This window comes from Camelina sativa, chromosome 7, assembly GCF_030686135.1.
Source record: "Camelina sativa cultivar CO46 ecotype springtype chromosome 7, ASM3068613v1".
In the NCBI taxonomy this organism is placed as follows: domain Eukaryota; kingdom Viridiplantae; phylum Streptophyta; class Magnoliopsida; order Brassicales; family Brassicaceae; genus Camelina; species Camelina sativa.
The window spans coordinates 22,739,735-22,767,171 of NC_141886.1; the positions used below are offsets into that span (position 1 = coordinate 22,739,735).

A 27,437-nucleotide genomic window follows, 5' to 3' on the forward strand; every position below is an offset into this window, starting at 1 on the left:
ATCTCTCAAAAACACTCTCAAACGCTCTCTCTCCTTTTTCTCTCTTTCTCTTCTCTCAACAGCGACAGAAAACACTCTCTAAACCCTCAATTCATCGCTTTCCCACTTTTATATTCTGTTTAGATAACCCAATTAAACCAAACCAACCCAAAATCGCGAAATAAAACAATTTGGTCGAACCAGAAAAGCTGGTGTCAATCGACACACCCCTGGTGTCGATCGACACCTATCCCCAAATATCACTATTTGGTTCGCGGATGCTACGTTGTACTCAAGCTTTTAGTTGTATTAACATTAAACAGTTGTACTTTTGTAGTTTAAAAGTATAAATAGTTGTACTCAAATTTTTAATAAGTTTTTGCAATTGTACTTATGATATTCGGTAATTAAAGTACAATTACTATACTTACATATCAATATGTTTTTTAAAATATGTTATTTGTTTGTTTCCATAATGTGGTGACTATTTACAAAGTAAATCATAAATGTATAAGGTAGTTGAAGTAAAAATATGCCAATAGGATAGATATTCATATAAATTTGAATAATCTAGATTTCAATACCAAAATTATGATTTTTTATAGTTACTAATATAGAAATGAATACTATACAACAATTTTTGTTTGTATTTTTGGTTGGTTTGCTAATAAACTTAGTTGTACCAGTTGCACGTAGTTGTACCACGATAGAACACTTGTATTTCGAAAATAAATATAGTCATTCTAGAACCACAAATACAAAGCGTTCCACTATTTTTTGCTCACACCCTTAATTTATCATTACTAATTAAAACTTAAAAGTGATATTGGTATAAATATGTTTTTTTGTGTATTACTAGTTTTTTTGAAAAGCTACTAAAAACACTAGTTATACTTAGTTGTACCAGTCATATTTAGTTGTATGAGTTTTTTCACAATTTAGCTAATGAAGGTGAGACCATAATGAATTTGAGTAATGATTGGTTGGGAATTCTTTTGAAAAATAATTATTTAAATTTAAAACTATTGTAATGATTAAATAATGAATATAATATTCAAGGGTAAAATTGAAATTGTCTTTAATTATAAAGATAGAAGGATATGTAGAATAAAAGAGCATAGAAGAATTAAATTCTTTTAGTTATTAAATTAAAGAGCATAGAAGGATAGTGTAAAAATGTTTTTTTGGTCAAAGAGCATAGAAGAATTAAATTCTTTTAGTTATTAGATTCAGGGGTAATGTAATAATAATAAAAAATATTTAATTTTAATGGTGTAAAATCATGTTTTAAACCTTCAAAGTGTCACTGGGTAGCACTTTAAACCTCAAGAGAATTTCAATAACACTATAAACCTTTAAAATGATTTTAATAAGACTTTGAACCTTTAAAATGATTTTACTAACACTTTAAATCTTAAAACTAAGTTTCATTTTTTGTACTGCCATAAAAAATAACGGAATAATAATATCCGTCAACGTAAAATAGTTAAACTATGTTAGTTTAATTTAAATTTAAATTATTTTTAGTTTTTATAAATAAATAAAAAGATAAAAAATAAATTTGTGTTCATCTTCATTATAGACAAAACTTTTACGACATTACTCTTCACATTATTAATTCTTTTAATGCATTTCCACTGGATTCTAATTCAAATCGATTGAATTCTCATTGGAAACCAATGAATCTTCTAAATATATTGTCGTCTTCAATTTTACATTTGTCAAATGTTTTAACCTTATCTTTGATTCTTCATTTTTTCTTGCTTTGATGTATTTTAATTTTCTTTTATCAATCGTTGTAAATAATTAAATTAAATTATATCAATTAAACAAGTATTTAAATCAAACCAGCATAAAATAACTATTTCACGTTGACGGATATTACTGTTTCGTCATCTTTCATGGCAGTACAAATAGAAAAGTTAGTTTTAAGGTTTAAAGTGTTAGTGAAATCATTTGGAATATGTATAATGTTAGTGAAATTCTCTCGAGGTTTAAATTGCTACCTAGTGACACTTTGAAAGTTTAAAATGTGATTTTCTCTACTTATAAATAAATTTTTTTTTTTAGGGTTAGAAAGTAATGTAAATACTAAATAGTAGTGGATAGTGAAAAGTGATTATTTTGCAAATTATAAATAGTGAATGTACCAAGTTACTAATTAAGTTTTAAAAAATGTACTTTGCAACTTTTCTCTAATTTCTAATTTCTTCCCTAGCTACAAACATTTTTTTTTTGCGAAAGTAAAAGCTATTGAAGAAAGCTACTCTTGAAGCAAAGAGGACAAGATTGAGACACTTATTGGAGCAATGCCATGTGCACGTTCCGAGTTGATGATACCAGATTCTTCATTTGCTAACCGGAGACATTTGTTTTTCTTTTCAAGTTAATGGACAAAAGTTAACCGGAGACATTTGTTTTTCTCTGAAACATTTGGATCGGTTTTGTGACAAAACCGATCCCGTTGCGTTCTTGATCAACGCCTCGTATGATTGTTTTGCCAATGATACATTTGGTCATATTGGTGTATATATATGCAAAGTGCTTCCTTGTGCAAAGGTATATATATGCAAAGTGCTTCCTTGTGCATTAATGTTTTGGAATTACTTTAAAATCAAAAAGAACTTTGGTAATGAGATTTATAGTATCATGAATATTAAGGAGTGATAAAATTATGAAAAAGCTTGCAGAAGTGAAAGATATGAACTGTCACACAAGATATATACTTATAAATTTAATCATAGAGTTGCATAAATTATATAGTATTATTCTAAGGGACAAAAAAAATCAATAGATTGTTACAAAGACATGAGAGTCTCGACGTGATTGGGGCAAGAAAAGAGCGTACACAGACGTTTGTTTCCAAGTACATTCTTAATATTAGGGATTACTGTATAAATATCTATAAATATCTACACTTATGTTATAATTCCTATTGTAAAGAGTCTTCGTACTCAATTCTAGAATATTCACTTAGAATTCTTGTGATTGTATATATATTCTTGTAGAGCTTAATGAGAGGAACAACTTTGACGCCTACCACTTTATTATGGTATCAGAGCGGGTTTGAAAAAAAAAAAAAGAGGGGAAGAGGAGAAGAAAGAAGATCCAATCGTTGAACAATGACGACGAGAGAGGATGGTGACAAACAGATCGCACTTGCGAAAGGCGGTGCAAGTGGGGGACAACCAACGACGGTGGATAAGGCTACACTCTCACCGATGTACCTTCATCAATCTGACGGACCTGGGAATCTAATCACCACGGTGCAGCTAAGGAGAGAGAACTATGAGGATTGGTCCAAGCACGTGCGGAATGCCTTGCGGACGAAGAGAAAGTTGGGATTCATTGATGGGTCTTTCGTCAAGCCTGACACGGAAGAAGAGATAGAGCAATGGGAGGTCGTAAACTCGATTGTGGTGGCGTGGCTCATGAATACTATTGAACCCACGCTCAGAACCTCTGTTTCCATGGTCGATGAAGCAAAGGTTCTTTGGGATGATTTGAAACTGCAGTTTTCTGAAGGAAACGGACCACAAATAGGTGAAATTCGGGCAGCTTTGGCGAATTGTCGACAAGGAGGGGATACTGTCATGGTATACTTTGGGAAGCTCAAAAAGATGTGGGATGAATTGGCAATATATAAGCCAATTCGGACGTGTACATGTGGAGAATTGGCTGCTCAATTGGAAGAAGATCGAGATGAAGAGAGACTTAACACATTTCTCAACGGCTTGGATGATGCTCGCTTTGGAACAGAATGTTCTACAATTACGAGCTTAGACCCTCTACCTAAGCTTTCTCAAGTTTATCAACGTATCATCCGGGAGGAGAGACAACAAATGGTGATACGAAATAGAGAGACAAGCACCGCATATGTTGTTAGGTTCTCGGTGGCCGCTGGACCACATGGCAATCGTACTTACCGTGAACCTTTTCGTGAAAAAGATGTAACATGCACTCATTGTGGAAAGTATGGGCATGCATCAGCCGATTGTTTCCAGTGGAAAGGTTATTCCGAATGGTGGGGAGAGAGAGGGCGTGAATTTGGTGGCCGTGGTAGAGGAGGTGGTGCTCGTGGGAGGTTTGGTCGTGGTGGTGGAGCGTTTGGAGGCTCTGGCCGCGGAAGAGGCAATGGAGGTCGTGCGAATGCCACACAAGCACCACAGTCGAATGCTGTTCAAGCAGCTCATGTTGGGACGATGAAAGTGGAGCTTGATCGGAGTGCTTTCCCACAATTGACGGATGACCAGTGGAGTGCGGTTCGACAATTTGTCAACACAACTAAGCAAGATTCTGTTGACAAACTGACCGTTAAGAGAGATAATGTAGATTTTATTATCGACACAGGAGCTTCTCACCACATGACATGGAAGTCGGAACTTTTGAGCAATGTTTGTGATATATATCCATGCTCGAATGGATTACGAGATGGTGATAGAGCAATTGCTGTTAAACAAGGGGATATTTTTTTAGGGGGAGATTTGTGGCTTCGGGGAGTTTTATACTCTCCACAATTGCAATGCTCTTTGATATTTGTTGCTAAGTTACTTAAATTGACAAAGGGTTCAATGATATTTACTGAAGATTTATGTGTGTTGCAGGACCGTACTTTGAAGATGCTGATTGGCGGTGAAGAGTGTGGAAGGGTCTATGTTTTGCGTGGTGTTATGGGGATTCAAGCTTAGGCAGCATCCAGTTTAGGAGCAAGAGACTTATGGCATCGCCGTTTAGGACATCCATCTAGTAGGGTTTTATCTTTTTTGTCGGGGTCTGTTGATGTTGGAAAAACTGCGGAGTCATAAGTTATTTGTGACGTATGTTTTCGAGCTAAACAAACTCGTGATTGTTCTCATGAAAGTTCTAATAAAGCTGCCGAGTTATTTGATTTGATTCATTGTGATGTTTGGGGCCCTTACCGTACTGTTTCTTCTTCGGGCGCTGCATATTTCCTTACTATCGTGGATGACTTCTCCCTAGCTGTTTGGATTTATCTTCTTCACGAAAAACGAGAAGTGGCCGATTCCATTAAGAAATTTTTTGTGATGGTTGCTAGACAATGTGACAAATTGTGTGGAGTGACAATGGATCTGAATTTATGTGCTTAAGGGGATTTTTTGAGCATGAAGGAATTCTTCACCAAACATCTTGTGTTTATACGCCTCAGCAAAATGGACGTGTCGAGTGCAAGCACCGTCATATCTTGAACGTGTCTCGATCTCTCATGTTTCAAGCAAGCTTACCAATTTGATTTTGGGGAGAATGTGTTATGACGGCTGCACACTTGATCAATCAAACGCCATCTACTATCCTTCATGGGAAAACACCTTATGAATTACTATATGGATCGACACCTCTGTTTGATCATCTCAAGGTGTTTGGATGCTTATGTTTTGCTCATAACAAGTCACGTGATAAGGATAAGTTTGGAGAACGGGGTCGCAAGTGTGTGTTTGTGGGGTATCCGTATGGTCAGAAAGGATGGCGAGTCTTTGATATCGAGAAGGAGGAATATTTTGTATCTCGCGACGTTATTTTCCATGAACATGTATTTCCATTTGCAGTATCAAGAGACTCACCTACAGCTCCGTCACATGCCACAGTGACAGAGGACGTGCGTGAAGATGATTTTGTGAGTTTTGACAAGGAAGGATCGATCGATTCTCATGTCGGATCGAACCTCCGCAGGATTTGTTGCTTGTTGATAAAAGTACAGAAGATGATGGACCGACCGATCTCACACCCCGATCGGTCGTTCCACCCGTGGTTCCAACTTTACCATTGCCTACAGAGACTGATCGATCTAAGGGGGAGACTGATCGATCTCAGGGAGAGACTGATCAATCTAAGGGGGAGACTGATCAATCTAAGGGGGAGACTGATCGATCTACGGGGGAGAATGATCGATCTCAGGGGGAGATTAACCAACCTGTGTTGGTTTTTGATGTTCAACCAGAATTGGGAATTGGCAAACGTCGTAAGCAACCTCCAGTGAAGTTGAATGACTATATCCTGAACACAACGCAATGTATAACTGACCCCTCACCACGCACTCCCACTTCAGCATCTTCCTCTCCAAGTACGGTCCTCTATCCGATTTCGAATTATGTTACATGTGATCGTTTTTTGGATAAGCACAGGGGTTTTCTTGCGGCAGTTACTGCTGTAGTGGCACTAAAGACATACGTTGAAGCTGTTCAAATAAAGGTTTGGTGTGAGGCAATGGGTTTTGAGGTTGATGCTATTGAATTGCTTAATACATGGTATGAAACCGATCTTCCCCCGGGAAAGAAAGCACTTGGGTGTCGTTGGGTTTACACCATTAAGCATCGTTCTGATGGTTCTATCGAACGCTATAAAGCACGTCTAATTATTCGAGGAGATCGACAAATTGCAGGGAAAGATTATGAAGAAACTTTTGCTCATGTTGCCAAGATGACTACGATTCGAATGTTTCTTAAAGTGGTGGCTGCAAAGAATTGGGAGGTGCATCAAATGAATGTTCACAATGCATTTTTTCATGGTGACTTAGAGGAAGAGGTCTACATGACATTACCTCTAGGTTATCAAGGATCGGGTCCAAATAAAGTTTTACGCCTTCGCAAGTCTTTGTATGGATTGCGCCAGGCACCGCGTTGTTGGTTTGCCAAACTAACAAATGCTTTACTCGACTATGGTTTTGTACAGACATATCCTGATTACTCATTATTTTACTTAGAACGTGGAGATATGAGGCTATACGTTTTGGTCTATGTTGATGATCTGTTGATTGGTGGCAATGATTCGAGAACTATTTCTCAGTTTAAGGAGTATTTGAGTGAATGTTTTAAAATGAAAGATTTGGGTCATCTGAAATACTTTCTGGGTATCGAGGTTGCAAGATCTCTACAGGGTATCTATTTGTCTCAACGCAACTATACTTTGGATATTATTGACGAATGTGGATTGTTAGCCTCCCGGCCATTTGCGACTCCAATGGAAGAGAATCATCGGTTGCAAGTCATTGAAGAAGGTCCTTATGCTGATCCAGGGTGATATCGTCGTCTTGTCGGACGCTTAGTGTATCTCACGGTTACACGTCCTGATCTTACTTATGTTATTCATATTCTTGCACAGTTTCTCAAGCAACCGCAGGTCAAACATTGGGAAGCAACACTTCGGGTGGTTCATTATCTTAAAGGCTGTCCTGGACAAGGGATTTTGTTGACTGCTAATACTGATCTTACACTCTCTGCCTATTGTGGTGCTGACTACCAGACTTGTCCTCTTACCCATTGCTCGTTGTCTGGCTATGTTATACTTCTAGGTGGGTCTCCTATTGCGTGGAAAACAAAGAATCAGAAGACGGTTTCAATCTCTTCTGCTGAAGCGGAGTATCGGGCGATGCGTTACACGACAGGTGAATTGAAGTGGGAACGTGAACTTCTATCCTGCTTTGGGGTTCGGCATGATACTCCTATATCACTTTTCTGTATTGCCGCAAACCCTGTTTCTGCTTTTCTGTATCACTTTTCTGCTTTGGGCTGCTCTACATATTGCCGCAAACCCTGTTTTCCATGAGCGTACTAAGCACATTGAAGCTGATTGTCATTTTGTACGTGATGCACTCAAGGTTGGGCTTATTGCGACCTTCAAGATACACACTTCCAACCAGCTTGCTGATATTCGGTCCGCAATTTTCTTATCTTATACGCAAGTTGGGCATTCGGAATCTTCATGCGCCAACTTGAGGGGGAGTATTAGGGACTATTGTATGAATATCTATAAACATCTACACTTATATTATATTTCCTATTGTAAAGAGTCTTGGTACTCAAGTCTAGAATATTCTCTTAGGGTTCTTGTGATTGTATATATATTCTTGTAAAGGTTAATGAGAGGAACAACTTTCACGCCTACCACTTTGTTACTTAAACCTAAAGTCCTCATCCGCGATTCCTTTAAACTCGACTCGTCTCAAGCTATTTTTCCCCGGATCAAAATATAAAATAACAAACGATTTAAAAAACGTCCGTATGACATAAATAAACTCACAGGAAAATTGGAAATAAAGGATATTTTTTAAAAAAAATGTCTAAATATACTTTATTTTCACAAGTTTGGTCATTTAGGTTTTATAATAATCAAAAACCAATTTCGCCCTCAAATTTACATAAATTTAAATAACAAAAATATAAACTTCTAATTAAAAAAAAAAAAAAAATTCCTAACATCAAAAACTCTAATCGATAAAGAGATTTCTATTATACTCATAAACCATCAAAATAAACCTTTACTCATCTTTTACTTTACCAAATCGGAAAAAGAACCCTTTAGAGACATCGACGGCGTCGGTAACTGTCTTCCTCTTGTTGTCGCGTTGGTAACCCTTTAGAGACATCGACGACGGTGAGTTTCTTTATTCCTCTTTTTCTCATCTGGGCGAAGCTTCATTCGTCCACCTCTTGATTTGTTTCATCTTGTTCCCGCGATTCATCATTTTTTGTTTGCTCCTATAAATAGCTCAATTTCGTTTGCTTCTCATAACCATACTTTGAAATTCGTCTTCATCTTGCAGTGTATCTCATAGTTGTGAAAGAGGAACGAGGATAATCGTTAAGAATTTGCCAGAATATGTGAAAGAGGATCGACTTCGAGATGTCTTTTCACAAAAAGGAGAAATCACAGACGTGCAGTTGTTGCGTTTAAGGTATATATACTTGTAGATTCACAGCAGCTAATTTGTTGTGTGTGTTTATGTTGGAATCACTCTATATAATTACCGTCGTTGCTTTTGCAGTGATGATGGCAGAAGTAGACAATTTGCTTATATTGGATTTCGTAATGAACAAGAAGCTCAAGCTGCTATCACATATTTTAACAAGTCTTTCATTGATACTCTTAAAATATCTGTTGAGGTGATTGATTTTCACTTAGCTAGATACTCAGTTAAGTTTCATGATAATGGTGAACATTTTTCTAATGCTTATGCTAAAGGAGACATTTTTCTAACACCTTTCTTGACGCTGGTCGCCTTTTCATCCGTAACCTGCCTTACACTACAATGTAATGGATCTTCATCTGGTCCCAGCAAGTCAAATCATCTTGTAATTCTCCTGTCACCTACACAGATAGAAGTAGAACTTAAGATATTAAGGAACACATTCATTACGTGACACTTTAGATATTTGATCTACTGGTCATCTAATTAAAACTTACCGTTGAGCTTATATACATAACATGGGAATAGCGTTCGATGTTCATAAGCTTCTCTAGGTTTGAAATTCAAATTAGAACGTAATCATAACAAACAAATACAATCTTAGATAAATATTTAATTTCCTTTTTCAAATATTCACTTCCTATATTTAGTGAAATCTAAAATTTTCAGAGTATACATTCTATATTTTTGTAGTATATATCTACTAATTTTCTCAGAGATATAGTAAAAGGAATAAAACATATTCTAACGTTTTCAGAGCATAGAGTAAATCGTAGAAGGTTTATACTAAAAAGTTTAGAACATAGAGTAAATCGTAGAATACATACTCTGAATATTGTAGAATTTTGAATTTCGGACTACTAAACTATTTAGAACAAAAACCTTTTCTGAAATTAGTATAACATGTACAAAATGTTAGAATACAAAATCTGATATTTTCAGAACAGTAGAAAACGTTTTTTGAATGTTTTATATCAAATTTTATCCATCAGAAAAATAACTTATAATTTTTTTTTTTTTTTGTAAAAAATTATATTACCTCTATAATTGTATATCTACATATTTTCTTATATTTCACTTTGTGAAACTTGTTAAATTAAGGTTTATTAACTTGTGTGGGTATTTTAGGTAAAAATGACAATTTTGAAGAAAATGTGTATATGGACAAAACTTTTTTTTAGTGATCCTTTATTTCCAATTATCCCTAAACTCACCAGCATCACCATAAATATTTGTAATATTTGATTAAGATGATTAACATGTTAATATTTGTAATATTAACATGCTATTACATGCTATAACATGTAATTTTAATATTAATATTATAGCATGTTTGTTATATGTAATGTTAATATTACATGTTATATTAAATGTAATATTCAAATATTAATGCTATATCAAATGCAGTGTTTGAAGATTATTATTCCCGATGAAAAGGATCAGTGTGTGTATAGCATGATCCAACGATGACTAAAAAACTTGCATATGATTTTTTTTTATAATATTTTATCCAAAAACATTATTATAAAAAATCATATAAATTATATTTTATTATAGTAATTATAAAATGAATAAAACGAATCAGAGCATGGATCTAATCTAGTTATATAGTATTATTCTAAGGGACAAAAAAAATCAATAGATTGTTACAAAGACATGAGAGTCTCGACGTGATTGGGGAAAGAAAAGAGCGTACACAGACGTTTGTTTCCAAGTCCATTCTTAAACCTAAAGTCCTCGTCCGCGATTCCTTTAAACTCGACTCGTCTCAAGCTATTTCTCTCCGGATCAAAATATAAAATAACAAACGATTTAAGAAACGTGCGTATGACATAAATAAACTCACCAGCATCCGTGACACAATAGATTTTGTAAACTTTTTTCAAACGCCGAGTAAAAGGTGTAAGAAAATGTTTACACGACCATTGACTTTGCTCTGCATCCATCAAAATCCACATTGTGACACCATCATCGTTTTCCATGAGATTAGTACTATCAAGACAAGCTAACCTTCCCTTATAAGTTATCAGGTTACCCCAAAAATCTTCGAATGGGAATCTTATCATATCAAACTTTTCAGTTCTGACATCAAAACTCATTACTACGAAAATATCGGAATCTTCATCAAGATAGGAGGCATTATAATATAGAACACCGTTGATGCATCGCCCTGAACTACCGTAATAAGCACGATGCTTGTAATTGGTTTTAACCGTTCTCCATGATTTTTCAGCTGATCCCAATGTTAAAACCCGACACTCGTCAGAGGCCTCACTAGCCGGCATGCACACAACTTTGTGTTTACCCTCGATTGGATCGTATCCTAGAAAGACTATTAAACCATACCGGAACTCCTCTATGGGTTTGGTTAAGGTTAAGAACTGTCTCGTGCTAGGGTTCCAAATCACGGGGTTTGCTAATTTTCGAAAGCAGATCAAGCCGTGGACTGACTCGCTGACCGAGAAGTTGCAGCCTGTGGGGTATTTCATATGGTAACTGTCCACATGATAAGAATACGAATGAGGCTTTGTATTCTTATCGTGCTGCGGAAACGAGAAGACGAACACTTTGTCCTTGTTTTTGAAGAACATTAGAAGACTTGGCCGTGCTGAGGAGCGAGTCTCGAACGTATTGGTGAAGTAAGTGTCGGTGGTGATTGATGACCAGTGCTTCGAGACGTAACGAGACCTCACAACAGATTCCGCAGGTAGCTTTAAGAGTATCGCTGTTGTTAGCTCGATGGGTAAAGACGACGATGATGTTGATTCTGTCATCGATAAAGATCGTCTTCTCTTCTTTTCTTCTTTGTCTATCTTTGGTACATCCCTAGGCTTTTTTCTTTTTCTTTTTTGTGTGTGTCTTCTTCCCCACGATTCGTTCCTCTATATTAAAGTATATTTATATATGTAGTGTATGAATGTTTTCTTATACGCTCTTTGTTTATTTACCTGATAATAATATAAGTTTCAAAAATATTTTTTTCTGGTAAAGATAAAATTGAAAAATATATATTTTCCAATTTCTTTTTGAAAAAAAGAAATATGATTTTTAAAATAGTAGTTTTTCATATAAAACCTCAATAGTGACACAAAATGGTAAGAGTTTTTTAACAGAAAATAAAATTTTAAGAAATGACAAAATAGTCACACAAACAAAACATTCGTTGTAAAAGTAAACAATATGAATTTTAATTGATCGTTTTATAATGCATCTTCAAATTTCTTTTTTTAAGATATATTATAGACTTATAAGTTTGATTTTTTTTCGTAAGAAAGCTTGAAAAATCCCTGTAGTCCTGTTAGAGTCGGGCCGAGCTTTAAAATATAGAGAAATTACAAAACTTGATAACAAATTCTTTACGCCTCATATTACATAAAGATTTTAGGTTCGCATTCTGCCATTCTCTAATAATTTAGAGAGCAAGAGCTGTTTCGAATGCTCTCTCTATATATTTTTATCTCACATTTAGATTTTAGTTTCAAGGAAACTCTATCTTTAGAAAGGTTTGACGTAGACTCAATTTTGGATCTTGTAAATTAACTAATCCTTAAAATTGAGAAGTGTTCTTCCAGTGGGTCATGCAAACAACTTAAAGATGTGTGTTTAACACACATGTTTCAACAACAGTATACCATTTTTTTAACGTATAGACCATGTTGAATGTTATGTTTGTTGAAGGGCTCGAAGTGAATGAAGCTTCGCAATTGATCGATAAAGTTCATACAAGAGAAAAAAAATAACTGAAAATTTAATCAAAAATAAACACTTAATTAGAAAGAGTAGTAGTTGGACAGAAAGAAACTTAAAAAGAGTAGTAAGTTGAACTATGACACTCTAATATATCGTCAAGAAATAAATAGGCAATACACAAAACTAAATAAATTGTGTAAGAAAAGAATTTTAAATAATATTTAGCTTATTGTTTGGACCGGCACACTTTTGGTCCGACGCACATTTTGCCCATATATCCTACTTAAAATCGAGTCTGAGACGTACTAGTATGTGAACATTGATTACTATAAAATGGACGGGTACATAGGTGTGGCGATTTTTTTTTGTTTTTTTTTTCGGTGTTAGTTAATCTCTTTCGTCGTCTGACATCCAAAACCACAAGTTGTTAGGACTAGTCGATGAGTACTGTTTTGCTTGAGATTCAAATTTGAAACAAGACATCCAAAAACTTTATTTTGTAATGAATTCATTTGCTACCTATCTTTAGCGTCACTGGTTGGAGGCAAACTCGTGTAATGTTTCTAAATACTTTTTTTTACTTTTCTGTAGTTTTTTTTTGATGTTTTATGTCTAATTGAACTGTACCACTTGTGGAATTAGAGAAACGAAACTATGTTTATGTGTGATATTTATCGAATGGAGGAACTGAAGTAATTAAACATTGTGAGTTGAAGTCAAAGCTCTAGTAAACCGTATAAAAGGTTTGGTGAACTTGGTGTTTTCCAAGTTAAGGATATATATGTTGTTGAGAATTTTCCATAAGCCATGCAAATCTTAATACTGCACTTAAAGTAGAAATGGATCTATGAACATTATTGGGCTCTTTTTAAAATTACACTTAACAAATTGATTAATATAAGTAGTAGTAGAATAAATTAACGTTAATTTTTTATTCGAATAAAATATCATAAATTAATTAATCAGACGCATAAACTAATCGATGTATAAGCCACTATAATAGATGAACAAAAATTGAGAGTGTAGATGGTTTTGGTCGTTTAAATGTCTTACAACTGATATTTATAACATATAATATAGTACATTATCTATATTGTTATTTTCTAGTCCACAAATCTTATCCTTTTTATAACTTAATTTTTATCACTTTACTTTTATCCATTTAAATTAGTATTTAATTTGAAAATTACAAAATTTAGATTTATACATCGTAAATATTCTAAATCAATTTTCATGTAACATCCTAAATAAAATTACATCTCACAATACATATGTGAGTGCAAAAATTACTCTTAATACAATATCTCTATCTTCACGTCCCATAAAAAGTATTATATCTAAATAGGATTACTAACTATCTTTAAAATGATAGGGTTATCGTTTTATATTCAATCAAATGCCTACACGTAGGAGTAAAACGGATATGATATTTGAGAGTCAACCAAATCTAAAGCTAATGTGCAAGCAATGAAAGAAAACCTTAATGGGTAGAAGTACCTTTCATTTCATATATAAACACCTCATGCCAACAAAATAAAACACACAACAAAGATAGTGAACATGAAAAGAAAAATGAAGTATTCGCTTATAGAAAATGAAGCATCGAGAAAAAGAAGCTTCATCAAACGGAAAAAAGGGATGATGAAGAAACTTGCTGAGCTGTCGACTCTCTGTGAGGTCAAGATGTGTGCGGTTATCTACAGTCCGTATACCTTAGAACCTGAGGCTTGGCCATCAAGAGAAGGTGCTGAGAAAGTGATATCAGATTTTATGGAGGTTCCGATGGTCAATCGGAATAAAAGGATGGTGGATCAAGAAGGTTTTCTGCGTAAGAGGATTGCTAAAGAGGAAGCGAAATTGCAAAAATTGCGTACTGAGAACCAAAATTTTGAGATTCAAAATATTATGTTTGGTTGTCTTAAAGGAGAGATTGATGTGCATAAGCTTGGTGAGAAGGATCTTCATGATTTAAGTTCTTTTGTTGATACTTATACACACAAGCTTACTTACAGGATGCAGAACTTTATGGAGAATGGTGAATCTTCTTCTCGTTTACCTCCTTCTATAGTTGCAGATGCAGTTGCTGTCCCAGTTGGAGATTATGATCACATGAATCAAAATCAAGATCAGCAGAAATCGATTCAACGCCAAAGTGATTTTCTTATTGAACTTTTTCGAAAGATTCCACAGAAAATTCATCAATTCAATATGAATGTGAATCTGGATTTGAATCTTAATCTGAATCTGAATTCGAACCAAAATATGATTTTGGATTTGAATCAAATTCCTAATGTTGAAGATGATGAAGATCCCATGGGCTCGAACCATCACCAACCTAAAACTGATGGTCTCGCTATCAACGCTGATGATGTTGGTGCTCCTAACACTACCAACAAGTGACTTAGAGTTAAAAAGGGAGTTGTTTTTTCTTCTAAGTGAAGTATTTAATCGTTTGTAATTGTGTTTTTGTCATTTGAATAAACAAAACTTCTAAGTGATATCTTTTTGGTTTCTATTTTCTTTTTGTAATAATAATAAAAGGTTTTGCTTTTAAGGTTGTTTTAATGTTATTTGATTCCTAGGTATATGTTTTGCTAGGAAAAATCTTAATTTTATTTTTAAAAATTTGGTCATATCGAAGAAAAAAACCTAGCCAGTAGATACGTTTAACTGGTAGGTTGGATTCATCAATTCAATGTGAAATAAAAATAATAGAGAAGGTTTTTTTAAGCATATTTGGCTACTGTGATTCCTACATATTGTCGAGAGCTATATTCTAATATCATATAAAGAACTTTCATATAGCCCACAAACCCACATATTCTGAACCTCGATCTCTATCCACACAATTTGGAAGTTGAAATCCAGTTTTCTCCTAATTCGAAAGTTTGAATCCTTGGTCCCCCATAAAGGTTGGTTAATGTGATTTATAACAAAAAATTTAGATCAAACCAAAAACTGAATAAAGTAAACCAAATTGAGACCTGATTCGAGTTATTCACAACCCGAAATATATCCAGTTAGAATAATCTCCAAATTGAAAATTTTAGAACCCTAGTTTTGATTTTTCTCTTGAACATATTCGATTTTCTCTTTTCAACATCTAAGCTCTGATATGAGCAATTCATCTGGATCTGCAAGTGGAACATCAAATGTCCAACAAAGAAGAAGAGTTATGGGTGAGCCAAAGATGTGTTGGTGTGGAGCTGGTATTGTGGCGTTGATTTCAAAGTCGGCTCCCAATCCTTACCATCACTACTATTGTTGTGCTTATGTTGCATCAGTTAAGGTAATGTGATTGATTTGTTTGGGTTGTTTCTAACTAAACTTTGATTCTAATTCTCTATGCTTTATAGCTTATCGATGATAACCACAATTTCAAGTGAGTTGACGAAGCATTGTTGGATTAGATCGAGAGATGAGCTGTCATGCATCCTGGACTGTGAGATACATCCATCCCCATCACATCTAAATGCAATCTTCGTTTTATAATACATGGACTGTGCGATGTTGCATCCAGTCTTCAGAGCATGGCTAAGTACAACATCCTTAAAGGCAATGGCGTTGGAGAATTTATGGTGATAGTACAAAGTCCCATCTCCACTTATGATGTTGTTACACTTTCTCTTCCGACCAGCTTCGTCATCCTCATCAGTCTCACTGTCCGGATACTCATCGTGAAAGATCAAAGGTTTGTCTCTAAACTCCATTACAAATTTCTTGATTTCAAACGCGTCTCGCTCCCTTGGATTTTTATCTTCAGGTTCATCGTCTCGTACTGGATGACCTTATCCTCCTTCCTCTAGCGGACCAGACCCATTATCCTCTTAATGAACGACTACAACATTTGTCTCCAGCTCAATCGAACCCATCATTGCAAACTTCGATTCTAGATCAATTGGGAATTTTATGTTTCTAGGGTTCTAGGTTTTCCTCCGATTTGGGGATTTTAGGCTTAATAGGTATTGTTAAACGGGTTGATTCGAGTTTATTTCTGGGTTAATTTGGTTTAGTTTTATTGTCATGCGGTTAATAGATCTTCCAGCACAGCAAACCAATGCTAAACCACGATTTTGACATTATGGGGAGACCGAGGATTCGAACTTTCAAATTATGGGGAAATTGGAATTCAAATTCCAAATTGTGTGGACTTTGTATTCTTATCGTACTGCGGAAACGAGAAGACGAACACTTTGTCCTTGTTCTTGAAAAACATTAGAAGACTTGGCCGTGTTAAGGAGCGAGTCTCGAACGTATCGGTGAAGTAAGTGTCGGTGGTGATTGATGACCAGTGCTTCGAGACGTAACGAGACCTCACAACAGATTCCACAGGTAGCTTTAAGAGTATCGCTGTTGTTAGCTCGATGGGTAAAGACGACGATGATGTTGATTCTGACATCGATAAAGATCGTCTTCTCTTCTTTTCTTCTTGGTCTATCTTTGGTCTATCTTTGATAAAGGCTTTTTTTTCTTTCTTTTTTGTGTGTGTCTTCTTCCCCATGATTCTTTCCTCTATACGCTCTTTGTTTATTTTACCTAATAATACTATAAATTTTAAAAATACTTTTTTTGGTAAAGATAAATTTGAAAAATATATATTTTCCAATTTTTTTAAATAATAAATATGAAATTTAACCTTAGTAGTTTTTTCATATAAAATCTCAATAGTGACACAAAATGGTAAGAGTTTTTAAACAGAAAATAAATTTTTAAGAAATAACAAAATAATCATACAAAAAAGGGACACTTTCAAAAATACCATTTTTCATGTTCCTTTTTTTAAATACTTTTCATGTTGACCATTTTCAAAATACCCTTCTTTATGTATAAAATAACCAAATTACCATTTCTTTGAGCGACAGCAAGAATGTACAGTCATCAAAAAAAAAAATTCCTGCCAAATTTTTTTTTCCGTCAAAATAAAAAAATTTCCCGCCAAAATTATGAAATTGGATTTTCCCGCCAATTTTTTTGAAATTTATACCTTTAATAAACCTTTTTAAAAGGTTTTGTAAAAAGGTTTAGAAAGGTTTTTAAAAACCTTTTAAAAAAGTTTACAAGGTTTTTAAAACGTTTTCCAACCTTTTAAAAACCTTATAAAAATCTTGTAAATTTTTTTTGGCGGAAATTTTTTTCGAACATTTTTTGGCGGGAAAATATGTCAGAATTTTTTTTGGCAGGAAAATTTTGTTTTTCATTTTATTGATTAAAATATTTTTCAAGGGTAAAATGATCATTTAAAATTAAAGGAGGAAAAAGATGAAAATGGCCAAAAAAATGAATATTTTTGAAAAGGGGTATATCAAAAAGGTATTTATAAGAAATTCTCAAGAAAAAATTCAGTGTAAAGGAAAACAATATGAATATTACTTACTTATTTTTTGGTGATTGGTAGACCGAAACCCCATAACACTACATATTCTTTTTTTTTGCCATATATTAATTACATATACTGGCAGATTAATCCATATTTTATAATATATACTAGTTGGTTGTCCGCGCTACGCGCAGAAGTTTTATTATCTATTTATTTTTATTTTATTTGTTATTTAATTTTGGTTGTTATTTTGCCTTTTGTTTTTATATTGTGATTCATTGGTTTGGTTGTTATTTAATTTTTTTAAGTTGGGTAGTTTTGTAATATTAATTATAATATAATTGAAAATTTTGAAATAGTTATTGCATATGTATTCAACGTCATTGATGCTGCACATGATGATTGATCGAACAACCGCCAAAGTAGCGTAATAGAGTTGTATTTTTGTTACCGTGACTCCATGTAATGATTGTTTGTCTTTTTCTAGCATTGATCGGTCTTTATTTTGCTTTGTTTCTAGTCCAGCTTATCTAACCAGAGTTTTCCTTCCACAATATTGCCTATGCATAACATTACAATTTTTTAAAGGTAAATACTACTGCTGTTAGTAAATATTCCAATCCTAAATCTGTGTTGTTTTTGTGAAAATATTCTTGAATTCGTTTTATGTAGTGTGTCTCCACATTTTGACTTGCGAAGTCTTTCTCCATTAAGATCTTTGTCTCTATTTATTGTTGATAATATATTCATACTTTGCGGCCTTAAGTTGATATTTTTGTATACTCAATTGTCTCGGACTGTCTTTGCAAGTGGTGGTGATGCTTCCAATATATGTCTTACGTTTTTGCGGGAAACGCGAGCAACTCGTGCCATTATATCTCCGAGAATTTCATTTGGGAGTTCTTCTAGGGTGTATGGTTTTACTTGGTACATTTTTTGTATATTTCTTCTGAATTGTTTTGGTCATAATCTTTCATGTACTTTATAGTGTTGACGTGCGTTGGAGTTACGTTTTGGTATTATGGCTTAATTGTTGGTTTGTCTTTATTGTTGGTTAATTATGTGTTTTATATTGAGATTTTATGTAGTATTGTCCTTACCTCTCTTACTCATTATTTTATTATATTATTGTCTGAGTAATTGTGTTTAGTGGCGTTTTTGTTTATTATCTATTGTGTGAGTAATTTTGTTGTGTGGCTTGATCTAAAAAAAATTAAATTCTGTTTTAAATTTATTATGAACTTGTTGGTCTATACTTTTAAAATTTAAGACATATACTGTATTGAAGTTGTTGATGGTCTCCGAATTAACCCTTTGCTCTATTTTTTTTGTCCTATGTATTAAAATGAAGTAGTTTCCAGAGAAAAATGTTTTTTAGGTAACTTTTTTTTAGTGTTTTAATTTGTATAACAGATTACAATAACCTAAATGTTTTTGTTAACAATTTTTTTTGTCTTTTTTTCATGGATCTAGATGTTGTTGTTAATATTGTGGGATTTTTTAATATATTGGTCTGAGAGTTGAAGGATTAGTTGTGCTTTTTTTTGTCAAAATTAAAAATAAGAAGTAAAACATTTGGTTTTAAGATGGATCTTTCAAGTGTTATGAACAAATAAATTAGAATTGCTTAGTAGATAAGTGTTTTAGAATATGCCCAAAAAATTAAAGAATGAGTTGTTGATGTGCAGCACCAGGAGTGAGGAAAGGTAATTTTATATATACTAGGATAATATCTGCGCTACGCCGCGGGATTGTTTTTGTTTAGAAATTATTTTAATTATTTCGAAGATAATTGTTGTATGGTTTTTGTATAGTTTCTTTGACAATGTTCATTGATAATATTTTTGTTTTTAGGTTTTTATTATTATTTGTTGCTGGTTGGTTTTTATTATTATTATAATAAAATTGTAACCTAAGATCAATTTTGTTTTTTTTTTCTTGTATTACCATGCATTGGAGCACCATTATTTTTGTTAGTTGTTTTGTTTTAATCAATTTTGGCTGATGATATTAAATTAAATAATTACAAATTTTATGAATTCTATATGTTATGGTTTTTATTATTGGTAAAATAACTAACTCGCATTGTGTATGTAACATAAAATACGTACTTCAATTTAAAAGAACTGTTTTTTTACATACCTTGACCATAAATTATGAAATGATATTTTAAATCAAAAATAGTTTTTTGGAAAAGCTGAGATGTTATTATTTTTTTCCGACTTAATTTTATTCTGTTTCTTGGTTATCTTCACCTACATTATATTTTGATTATTATTGGTGAAATTTAATGGTTAAATTATAATTAGATTTGTTATTGTTGGGAATACATGTGTCTATGTGCTGGAGATTGTTGAATATCTCTTTGTAAATGACATTTTTGATAGATGGCTTCTTTCCCTTGTTAGATTATGCTCTCCAAATTCACAATCCTTTTTCTGAAGTGACTCTTAATAATGCAACGTAGAGTTATCTGTGATTAAAAACCGGCTTTGATAGATTAATTCCTACATTCTCTAAAATTTGCTTTTGATTCTTGTTTATTGTCGTAGCATAACAAACTCTTATTGAAAATTTTCGTCTCATTATTTTGTATGGACAATTTGTATATGCTCACCTTTGTTTTTTGAGATGGCGTATGCGCCAACTGTTTTATTTACAAGGAAATCTATGACTTCATTGACTACATGCACTATGTTTAATTTAAATAATATTTTAATATTTTTTCTTTTTTTTTACATAATTTTAAAAGCACGTTATGTAGCTACAAATTATTTTATTATATCTAAAAGTTATTTTATCTTAAACAAATAAATTTAGATTGCATTGTTTAGATTGGAGTTACTTTATTAAAATAACTAAAATTTACCTTAGCGTTCAATTTGAAAATTTGCTAAAGCACACAAAGGAGTATCTCGTAGCTTTCTCATCATAACTCATAAAACAAACTAACTATTATTATCAATCCTAAATTTCCAAATACACCAGCATGTGTAGGCAGAAATTTAAGCAGCCCTTCCTCATAAAGCTAATGAGCACAAATCACTGTTCAAAAGTAAAAAATTGTTAACTTCGCTAAGAGATATAGTTAGATGAAAAGAAGCTTACCACAGGGGGGAGCAATCTTATGAGCAGCCTGTTGAAAATTCTACTTTCTTACTATTTGATCGCCGAACTTTTTAACTTCACATGTGATCTTTCTTAAAGTTAAAAAGTAAACAGTTTCAAACAGGAACTTCCTTGAGGGACACTGAATTCGACATAAATAACTTAAATCACCATTAGTTAATCCGTAGGGCAACCAAATTGTCCTAATACCTTCATTTACAATCCCAAAAAAAAAAAGTATCGATCAAATTTAAGAAAATTATCGCATACTGTTGAAGTTAACATGGTATATCCACACATAAGTTTATACAAAATACACTGTCAAGTTAGTAATCAAGCAATGGAAAATAAGAAACAGGAACCCCTTGAGATATTGAATTTGCAGGGAATCAGAAAAAAAAAAAAACCCATCTTCTACTACAATACCCTCAAAGCCGAGATTTAGACAAATCCACATAATCAAAGTTCATTACAAAAACCATAGACGAGTTGACAGGTTTTGGCTTAATTAAAAAAACTTTCAACTTTTAAATTCCTAATTAAAGTTCAAAACAACAACAACACGAATCCACCAAAGGGCTTGTAAGAGTCATGCTTGAATGCCATTGTTTGAGAAGCAAGGGGAGAAAACACCACGGTGAAGAGACGGAAGATGATTGAAGTTTAAAACAGGCATTGAGAAATCGGAGAAGAACGCAAAATATAATTATGCGTTGAAATCGAATTAGAAGCATAAGATAAAATTGAGTTATTATGAAATTAAACCACATTCTGTTCTTCTCCAAATATTTTTCTCGGAAACCCAAGTTCAGCCATTCGATATCTTGTGCCTGCAGTTCCTGGACCCATTTCTTCGCCCTCTTAAATGAGGCTTGTGACAATAGAAAACAAGAGTTAAGCAAACCTAAGCATTTCTTCTCCAAGCCTTAAAACTTTGAAGTCCACCGTTGATCAGCAAATCCATTTACTCATTTAGGACTAAAGCATGGGATTGTGAGTTTCGTACTTGATTTGTAATGTAAATTTCAAAGACATTAATTAATTGCAGTAGATACACCCCTGTAGACAATAATTAATTGGTGCCATGCTACGGTATCATGCCTGACCAGCTGTATCCCATATCTCAAACTTCACAGTGGCATCGTTTACAGCCACTGTTTGAGAGAAAAAAACTGCACGATTCATGTAACACAACACAAAGAGTATGAAAGAAAGTCAAGATAAACCACAAAAATAAATATAAAAATCAACCTGGAATTCAAAGAGCAAAAGAGAAAAAAATGCCACCACCAACCTGGAATTCAACAAACTGATCTTTAACAAAACACAGCACAAGACTTAATTTTTCAGCCCCAGCATCTCCAAGTAATACCTGAAGCCCTTAAACAAAAACAAAAAGGAACAAAACAGACTTGTTTTCCGCTATAGGTTATAACTTCTAACAAAAAGACCTTAAGTATCCACAAGCATCCTTATTAAATACCATAATCATTCCACGAGAGTGTTTTAATATCCAAATAGTTCATATTGCATCAGATAAGCAAATCATTATAAAAGTATCTAAACGCAATCATTCATACAAAAAAGTTAGGGAATTTCAATTAGCAGAAAGTGTTTCTTCATACTAATTTAGCTGACTCGTTAGAACCCTAAAAATACAATAATAACCAATAAATCTATAACCTTTACTCCACACCCTAGAACCACGACGATGGAATTGAAAACAAAAGAACCACGACAACCGAATCAAACATTCTCGAAAAGAAAACAGTCGTATTCACCAAAGATAAACAAAAACAAAAGGAAAAAAGGAAAACCCAGAAGATCAAACTGACCAATTTGGTGTTGATGTTCTTGTTTCCAGAGTTAGCCATCGAATTATTGATTTGTTCTAAATTTCTAATAAACATTATTTGCAGCTCTAGAAGCAAAATTGAAGATGAATACGCTCCAACGGGGCAATTCTTTGGCTGAGCTGTATTAATTCCCTTAATTTGATTGGACGCAAGTTTTAATTGAGGTGTCAACTCCAGAATGCTCCACCATGCTGATGTGTCAAACTCTGGAGAGAACCATCCTATTTTTATTGTATTAATATAGATAGATTCTTTACTCTTTTTTGCCTGCCATATTTTATATATGCTACTCAAGGTGTATTCTTGTTTCTAATATGAAATATTTCTCATGGCAACACTTAGAGACCGTATGTATGTACTTTCATTTTGATCTTATTGGATATCGAGGGGTTTGTATTAGCTTGGTTTGGTTTTTATGTTGTCTGATTCTACCCAAAGCGTGCATTGCATATCTGTTTTAGATGACACAAAGCATCATTATATGTGATATGCAAATGCAACTTGATAATGGTGATGCACCACTACTAAAAACTTGAGAAGAGTAAACATCTAAAACAATTATATACAAAGTATTATTTAACAAATGCACGTTTTAGGGCCATTACCAAAAAAAAACGAAAGAGAAAGAAAAAGAGAAATATACTCCAACTAATGCGTCTACGCTACACATCTATCCAACCCAATTATTGCTTGGCCAATAAAACGACACCGTTAAAAGTAATTACACACAGAGACAAAAACCACGCCGTTTTAAGGCCACTAAATCCCAAAGTCAACAAAATTCCCCAAAACAGAGAAAAAAAAACTAACAAAATTTCAAAATGACCACCGCCGATAAATCCGCCGGAATCGCAACTGACACGGAACCAGGACCGGAGACTTCTCTTCTCCTCAATCCACACGAAGGATCAACCAGAAAAGCTCCTTCTGATTCCTTCCACTTCGCTTACATCATCTACTTCACCCTCGGTGTTGGCTTCCTTCTTCCATGGAACGCTTTCATTACCGCCGTCGATTACTTCTCTTACCTCTACCCTTCCACCGCCGTTGATCGGATCTTCGCCGTTGTCTATTTCCTCGTCGGTCTCGTCTGTCTCTCCGTTATCGTTGTCTTCTATGCTCATAAGAGCCTCGCCAGCTTTAGAATCAATCTCGGCCTCTTGCTTTTCGTTATCGCCTTGCTTGTGGTTCCTGTTTTGGATCTGGTTTATGTCAAAGGACAGGTCGGTTTATACGCCGGATTCGATATTACCTCCGCAGCCCTTGCGTTGTCCGGTCTCGGTGATGCTCTTATGCAGGGAGGTTTGATCGGCGTCGCCGGTGAAATGCCTGAGAGGTATATGCAAGCTGTCGTCGCCGGAACTGCTGGCTCCGGTAAATATTTCATCTCTCTTTTGATTTGTTTGCTCTGGACCTCTGGTTAGATTAACTTAGGAAGTGTTTTGGGAATTATATGGATTTGTAGGTGTTCTTGTTTCACTATTGAGAATCTTGACTAAAGCTGTGTATCCTCAAAACCCTGATGGTTTGAGAAAGAGTGCGAATCTATACTTTGCTGTGGGGATTGTTGTTATTGTGATCTGTGCTGTGTTGTTCAACATAGCTCATAGACTTCCGGTGATCAAGTACCACGAAGAGCGTAAACAGGAAGAACTAATCAAAGAGAAGAGTCAAGAGAAAGGTTCTTTAACAGGATCAGTGTGGAGAAAGACACTCTGGGAGATCGTGACCAAGATCAAGTCTCATGGTTTCGGGATCATTCTTCTATACATGGTGACGCTGTCGATATTCCCTGGCTACATTACGGAGGATGTTCATTCTGAGCTTCTTAATGATTGGTACCCTGTGCTACTCATTGCAGCCTACAACGTGTTTGACTTGGTTGGCAAGTCTCTCACCGCTGTTTACATGCTGATGGATGAGAAAATAGCTGTTGGTGGTTGCATTGCCAGGCTCTTGTTTTACCCTCTCTTCTGGGGTTGCTTACATGGTCCGATGTTTCTCAGGACTGAGATTCCTGTTACTATACTGACATGCTTATTGGGACTCACCAACGGGTACTTGACAAGCGTCTTGATCATTCTGGCTCCGAAATCGGTTCCATTGAAACACGCAGAGACCGCAGGTATCGTCACTGTGATGTTCTTGGTTATCGGTTTGGCCGCTGGGTCTGTCATTGCTTGGTTCTGGGTCATTTGATTCTACCAAAGCTTGTTATGTGTACTTGTTGTATTCTTTGAGCATTCCACAAACTCAGGTTCATTATTCTGTGAATCATCATCATATGTGAAATATTCCTTTTACTTCAGTAATATGTGAAATTCCTTTTTTTACACCAAGAACACAATAGACTTGTAAGCTGTAAAAAGGCTACAACGTGGATTCAGTGTATTCATTAAAGTGTAAGTGGTTCAAGGATTCTTCAATTTAATTCTGAGCTTTCTAGTGATTTTTGATGCTTTTGGATGGCATGCACGTCTCTTGTTGTTGTTGTTGCTATCAGACTGTGCGACTTCAATCCAGTTTAGAACACTGAGAATCAGAGATGGTGGTACTTTCTTAACGTCTGCATCATCATCAGGGCCTTTAGATTTCTTCATACCTTTCTCCAGAGCCATTTCGATGAAGTCCATGAACCAGTTTGCAGCTTCGTCCTCAATCTCCTTTGCCAACCTGATCGTGTTGCCTATCCCGCCACAAGCTGGGTTCTTGTTCTCATCATTTGATCTTAATGTCCCTTCACTCTGCTGCTTCAGAATAATCCGCCTCTTTGATCTCCTTTTCTCCTGATCGATTGAATTATACGCTATTTCATGCAGGATTGAACAAGACTCTTCTTCTCTTGGTTTCTGAGTCTCGGTTCTTGTGTTTTTGTTGTTCTGTGACTTGTTCTCTGCTTCAATGGATGTGATTTCGGTTACAGTTTGTGCCATCTCCTGGTGAAACTGCATGAATTTCTCAAAGCACGCAGAGGGGGATTCAGCTTTGGCTGATTTGCTCAGATTAGCAAACGTCCTGTCCCAGAAAAAAAACACCACATCAACACATAACATTCAAACTCAAATCCGATTAAAAAAGCGTACGCAAAGAACGATTTAGCCATTGTTTTATATACTTGATATGACGGACAACTGTTTCCGTAGCTGTAGCCTCGCGCAATGCCTGAAGTGCAATCTTCTGAGCTGTCTCCCGAAGCTGAGTTGCTTCCTATATCAACCAAAGTAACACCAAAGAAGATTTTGAGTAACAACTTAAACTACCAAGAAAGATGAGCTACAAGAATACAAATCAACCTTGCTGAGTGTGTTGAGCCTTCCTAGCAGATTAGTGTCTTTCTCAGGTTTAATCATTTCCTGTCTTAAGGAAGTCGACCTCTTCGAGGTGGACAAGGGAACAACAACATCTTCTTGAGACTCTGCAATCAAGAAACAAGCTCTGTCTTGAACAAACCACACTGTATGATCAACAGAATGTTAAAAGCAAAGGAGCACAAAATCCAATACCTAAAGAGAATTTGAAAGGACTAATAAGAAGAGAAGCTGATGTATTATTATTCGTTTTGGTCTCTCTATCACAAACACTTCTACTTCTCGGAAACTTCGAAGCCGACGGAACAGCACAACTCTTCCTCAGCATCGCCGTCGCCGGATTCTCACCACCTTCCATTCTCCCTAAAACCCCTCCGCCGAAAGAGCATCTCACTCCGCGTCCTCTTCTGATCGGAGACGCCGCGAATCTAGCTGAAGCAGACCTCTTCGCCGGCGTGGAATGTTCAAAATCCAATGGCATTGGTTTCACAACGAACGGAGACGAAACGTCGACGTTTTGTCCCCAAGATCCTCTTCTCGGCTTCGACACAGTCTCTTGTTCGGCTTTTCCTTTCAAACCCATCATCAACGGCTCCGGCGTCCCGAGCAACGGGTGTCGACCAGGGATTGGCTTAGCGCCTTTTATAACAGGAACAGGGGATCCAGGTTCGAGGCGATCAACGTAGATAAACTGACCAAGCTGGAGCTTGTTGCTGAGAACAGCGTCGTCTTGGTCCGAAGGAAGAGAGACGTAGATCGAGTTAGAGGAATCAGAGACTTTGATGAGAAACCCTTGTTTAGGCTCCAGTGACTTCTCGTCGAGACCGATGGGGACGATATCCGTGACTTGTAACATAGAGCTCCGGTGCTCTCTGGTTGGTTTGATTCCTGTTTTCATACCGTCGATTAGTTTTTGAAGGATTCCAGGTGCTAAAGCTGCCATTTTTGTCGACCTAATTGATCAAGAACGAGCAATTCAGAAAATTTCAAGAACTGGGTGTTTGGATTGGAGAAGAGACTAATGACTTTGAGATGAGAAGAAGGAGATGATCTTAAGGATTTGCAGTTGCTAGAGAGCCAACGGTTACTAGTAGTAGAAGAAGAAGGGAAAGATAAAAAAAAAGCAAACTTTTTTGAATCATGGCCCTTTGTTTTTGGGACGTTACAACGGTCGAAATTGCTGGTAGATCTGTGTCGCAATTATATTCTAATTTATATCCGTGATCATTTTGTTTTACACTTTTACTAGGCTATAACTGCCACTCTTTGCAATAATGCTGAGTTTGGACGTTTGATGACATACTTGGCTAATTTTGAGGAACCATTCATATGCTAATACCACTAACATAATAGTATTTGGTGGTTGGACAGTGAATAGTTGGTGTAACAGATAAGCATTGTATGATTGGGACTACAAAATTACAAGAAAGTCGAACTGTTTCAGTCACTTTTAGGTCGTCTATGACAATGTCTTAATT

The 27,437-nt window shown here is 35.0% G+C and overlaps 4 protein-coding genes, 1 long non-coding RNA gene and 1 pseudogene across 7 annotated transcripts; 3 read left to right on the plus strand and 3 right to left on the minus strand.

Annotated features, from left to right (window-relative positions):
• The first annotated feature begins 3,101 nt into the window (after window positions 1–3,101).
• LOC104704802 (uncharacterized) lies at window positions 3,102–4,667 on the plus strand. The gene has a single exon (XM_010420833.2). The coding sequence runs from the start codon at window positions 3,102–3,104 to the stop codon at window positions 4,665–4,667; it is 1,566 nt and encodes a 521-aa protein (XP_010419135.2).
• Window positions 4,668–10,326: 5,659 nt separating this feature from the next.
• LOC104704803 (putative F-box protein At1g50870) lies at window positions 10,327–11,454 on the minus strand. Its single transcript, XM_019227110.2, has one exon. The coding sequence runs from the start codon at window positions 11,452–11,454 to the stop codon at window positions 10,327–10,329; it is 1,128 nt and encodes a 375-aa protein (XP_019082655.2).
• Window positions 11,455–13,862: 2,408 nt separating this feature from the next.
• On the plus strand, window positions 13,863–14,924 carry LOC104704805 (MADS-box transcription factor PHERES 2 pseudogene; annotated as a pseudogene). The gene has a single exon (XR_015562756.1). The product of XR_015562756.1 is annotated as an MADS-box transcription factor PHERES 2 pseudogene (transcript).
• A 6,554-nt stretch (window positions 14,925–21,478) lies between these two features.
• On the minus strand, window positions 21,479–22,777 carry LOC109125524 (uncharacterized). Of its 2 annotated transcripts, none has more exons than XR_015561177.1 (3): window positions 22,631–22,777; window positions 22,090–22,167; window positions 21,479–21,967 (listed from the first exon to the last, which is right to left on the minus strand). It is a non-coding gene; the product is annotated as an uncharacterized LOC109125524 (long non-coding RNA). The 2 variants fall into 2 exon arrangements; XR_015561178.1 differs by having other exon boundaries at window positions 22,090–22,175; window positions 22,631–22,710.
• A 538-nt stretch (window positions 22,778–23,315) lies between these two features.
• Window positions 23,316–25,082, plus strand: LOC104701673 (equilibrative nucleotide transporter 1). Its single transcript, XM_010417408.2, has 2 exons — window positions 23,316–24,025; window positions 24,117–25,082. The coding sequence occupies exons 1-2, from the start codon at window positions 23,473–23,475 to the stop codon at window positions 24,848–24,850; spliced, it is 1,287 nt and encodes a 428-aa protein (XP_010415710.1). The 5' UTR covers window positions 23,316–23,472; the 3' UTR covers window positions 24,851–25,082.
• Window positions 24,582–27,181, minus strand: LOC104701672 (protein CORTICAL MICROTUBULE DISORDERING 5-like). Its single transcript, XM_010417407.3, has 4 exons — window positions 26,155–27,181; window positions 25,945–26,066; window positions 25,767–25,858; window positions 24,582–25,666 (listed from the first exon to the last, which is right to left on the minus strand). Exons 1-4 carry the CDS (start codon window positions 26,900–26,902, stop codon window positions 25,063–25,065), a joined length of 1,566 nt encoding a protein of 521 aa, XP_010415709.2. The 5' UTR covers window positions 26,903–27,181; the 3' UTR covers window positions 24,582–25,062.
• Between the last annotated feature and the right edge of the window lie 256 nt (window positions 27,182–27,437).

Coding starts and splice junctions, on each gene's coding strand:
- LOC104701672 (XM_010417407.3), bottom strand. CDS start 26,902: ATGGCAGCTTTAGCACCTGGAATCCTTCAAAAACTAATCGACGGTATG. Junction 26,067..26,154: donor TCCTTTCAAATTCTCTTTAG/GTATTGGATTTT, acceptor TCTTGATTGCAG/AGTCTCAAGAAGATGTTGTT. Junction 25,667..25,766: donor ACAGTTGTCCGTCATATCAA/GTATATAAAACA, acceptor TTTCTGGGACAG/GACGTTTGCTAATCTGAGCA.
- LOC104701673 (XM_010417408.2), top strand. CDS start 23,473: ATGACCACCGCCGATAAATCCGCCGGAATCGCAACTGACACGGAACCA. Junction 24,026..24,116: donor CGCCGGAACTGCTGGCTCCG/GTAAATATTTCA, acceptor ATGGATTTGTAG/GTGTTCTTGTTTCACTATTG.
- LOC104704803 (XM_019227110.2), bottom strand. CDS start 11,454: ATGACAGAATCAACATCATCGTCGTCTTTACCCATCGAGCTAACAACA.
- LOC104704802 (XM_010420833.2), top strand. CDS start 3,102: ATGACGACGAGAGAGGATGGTGACAAACAGATCGCACTTGCGAAAGGC.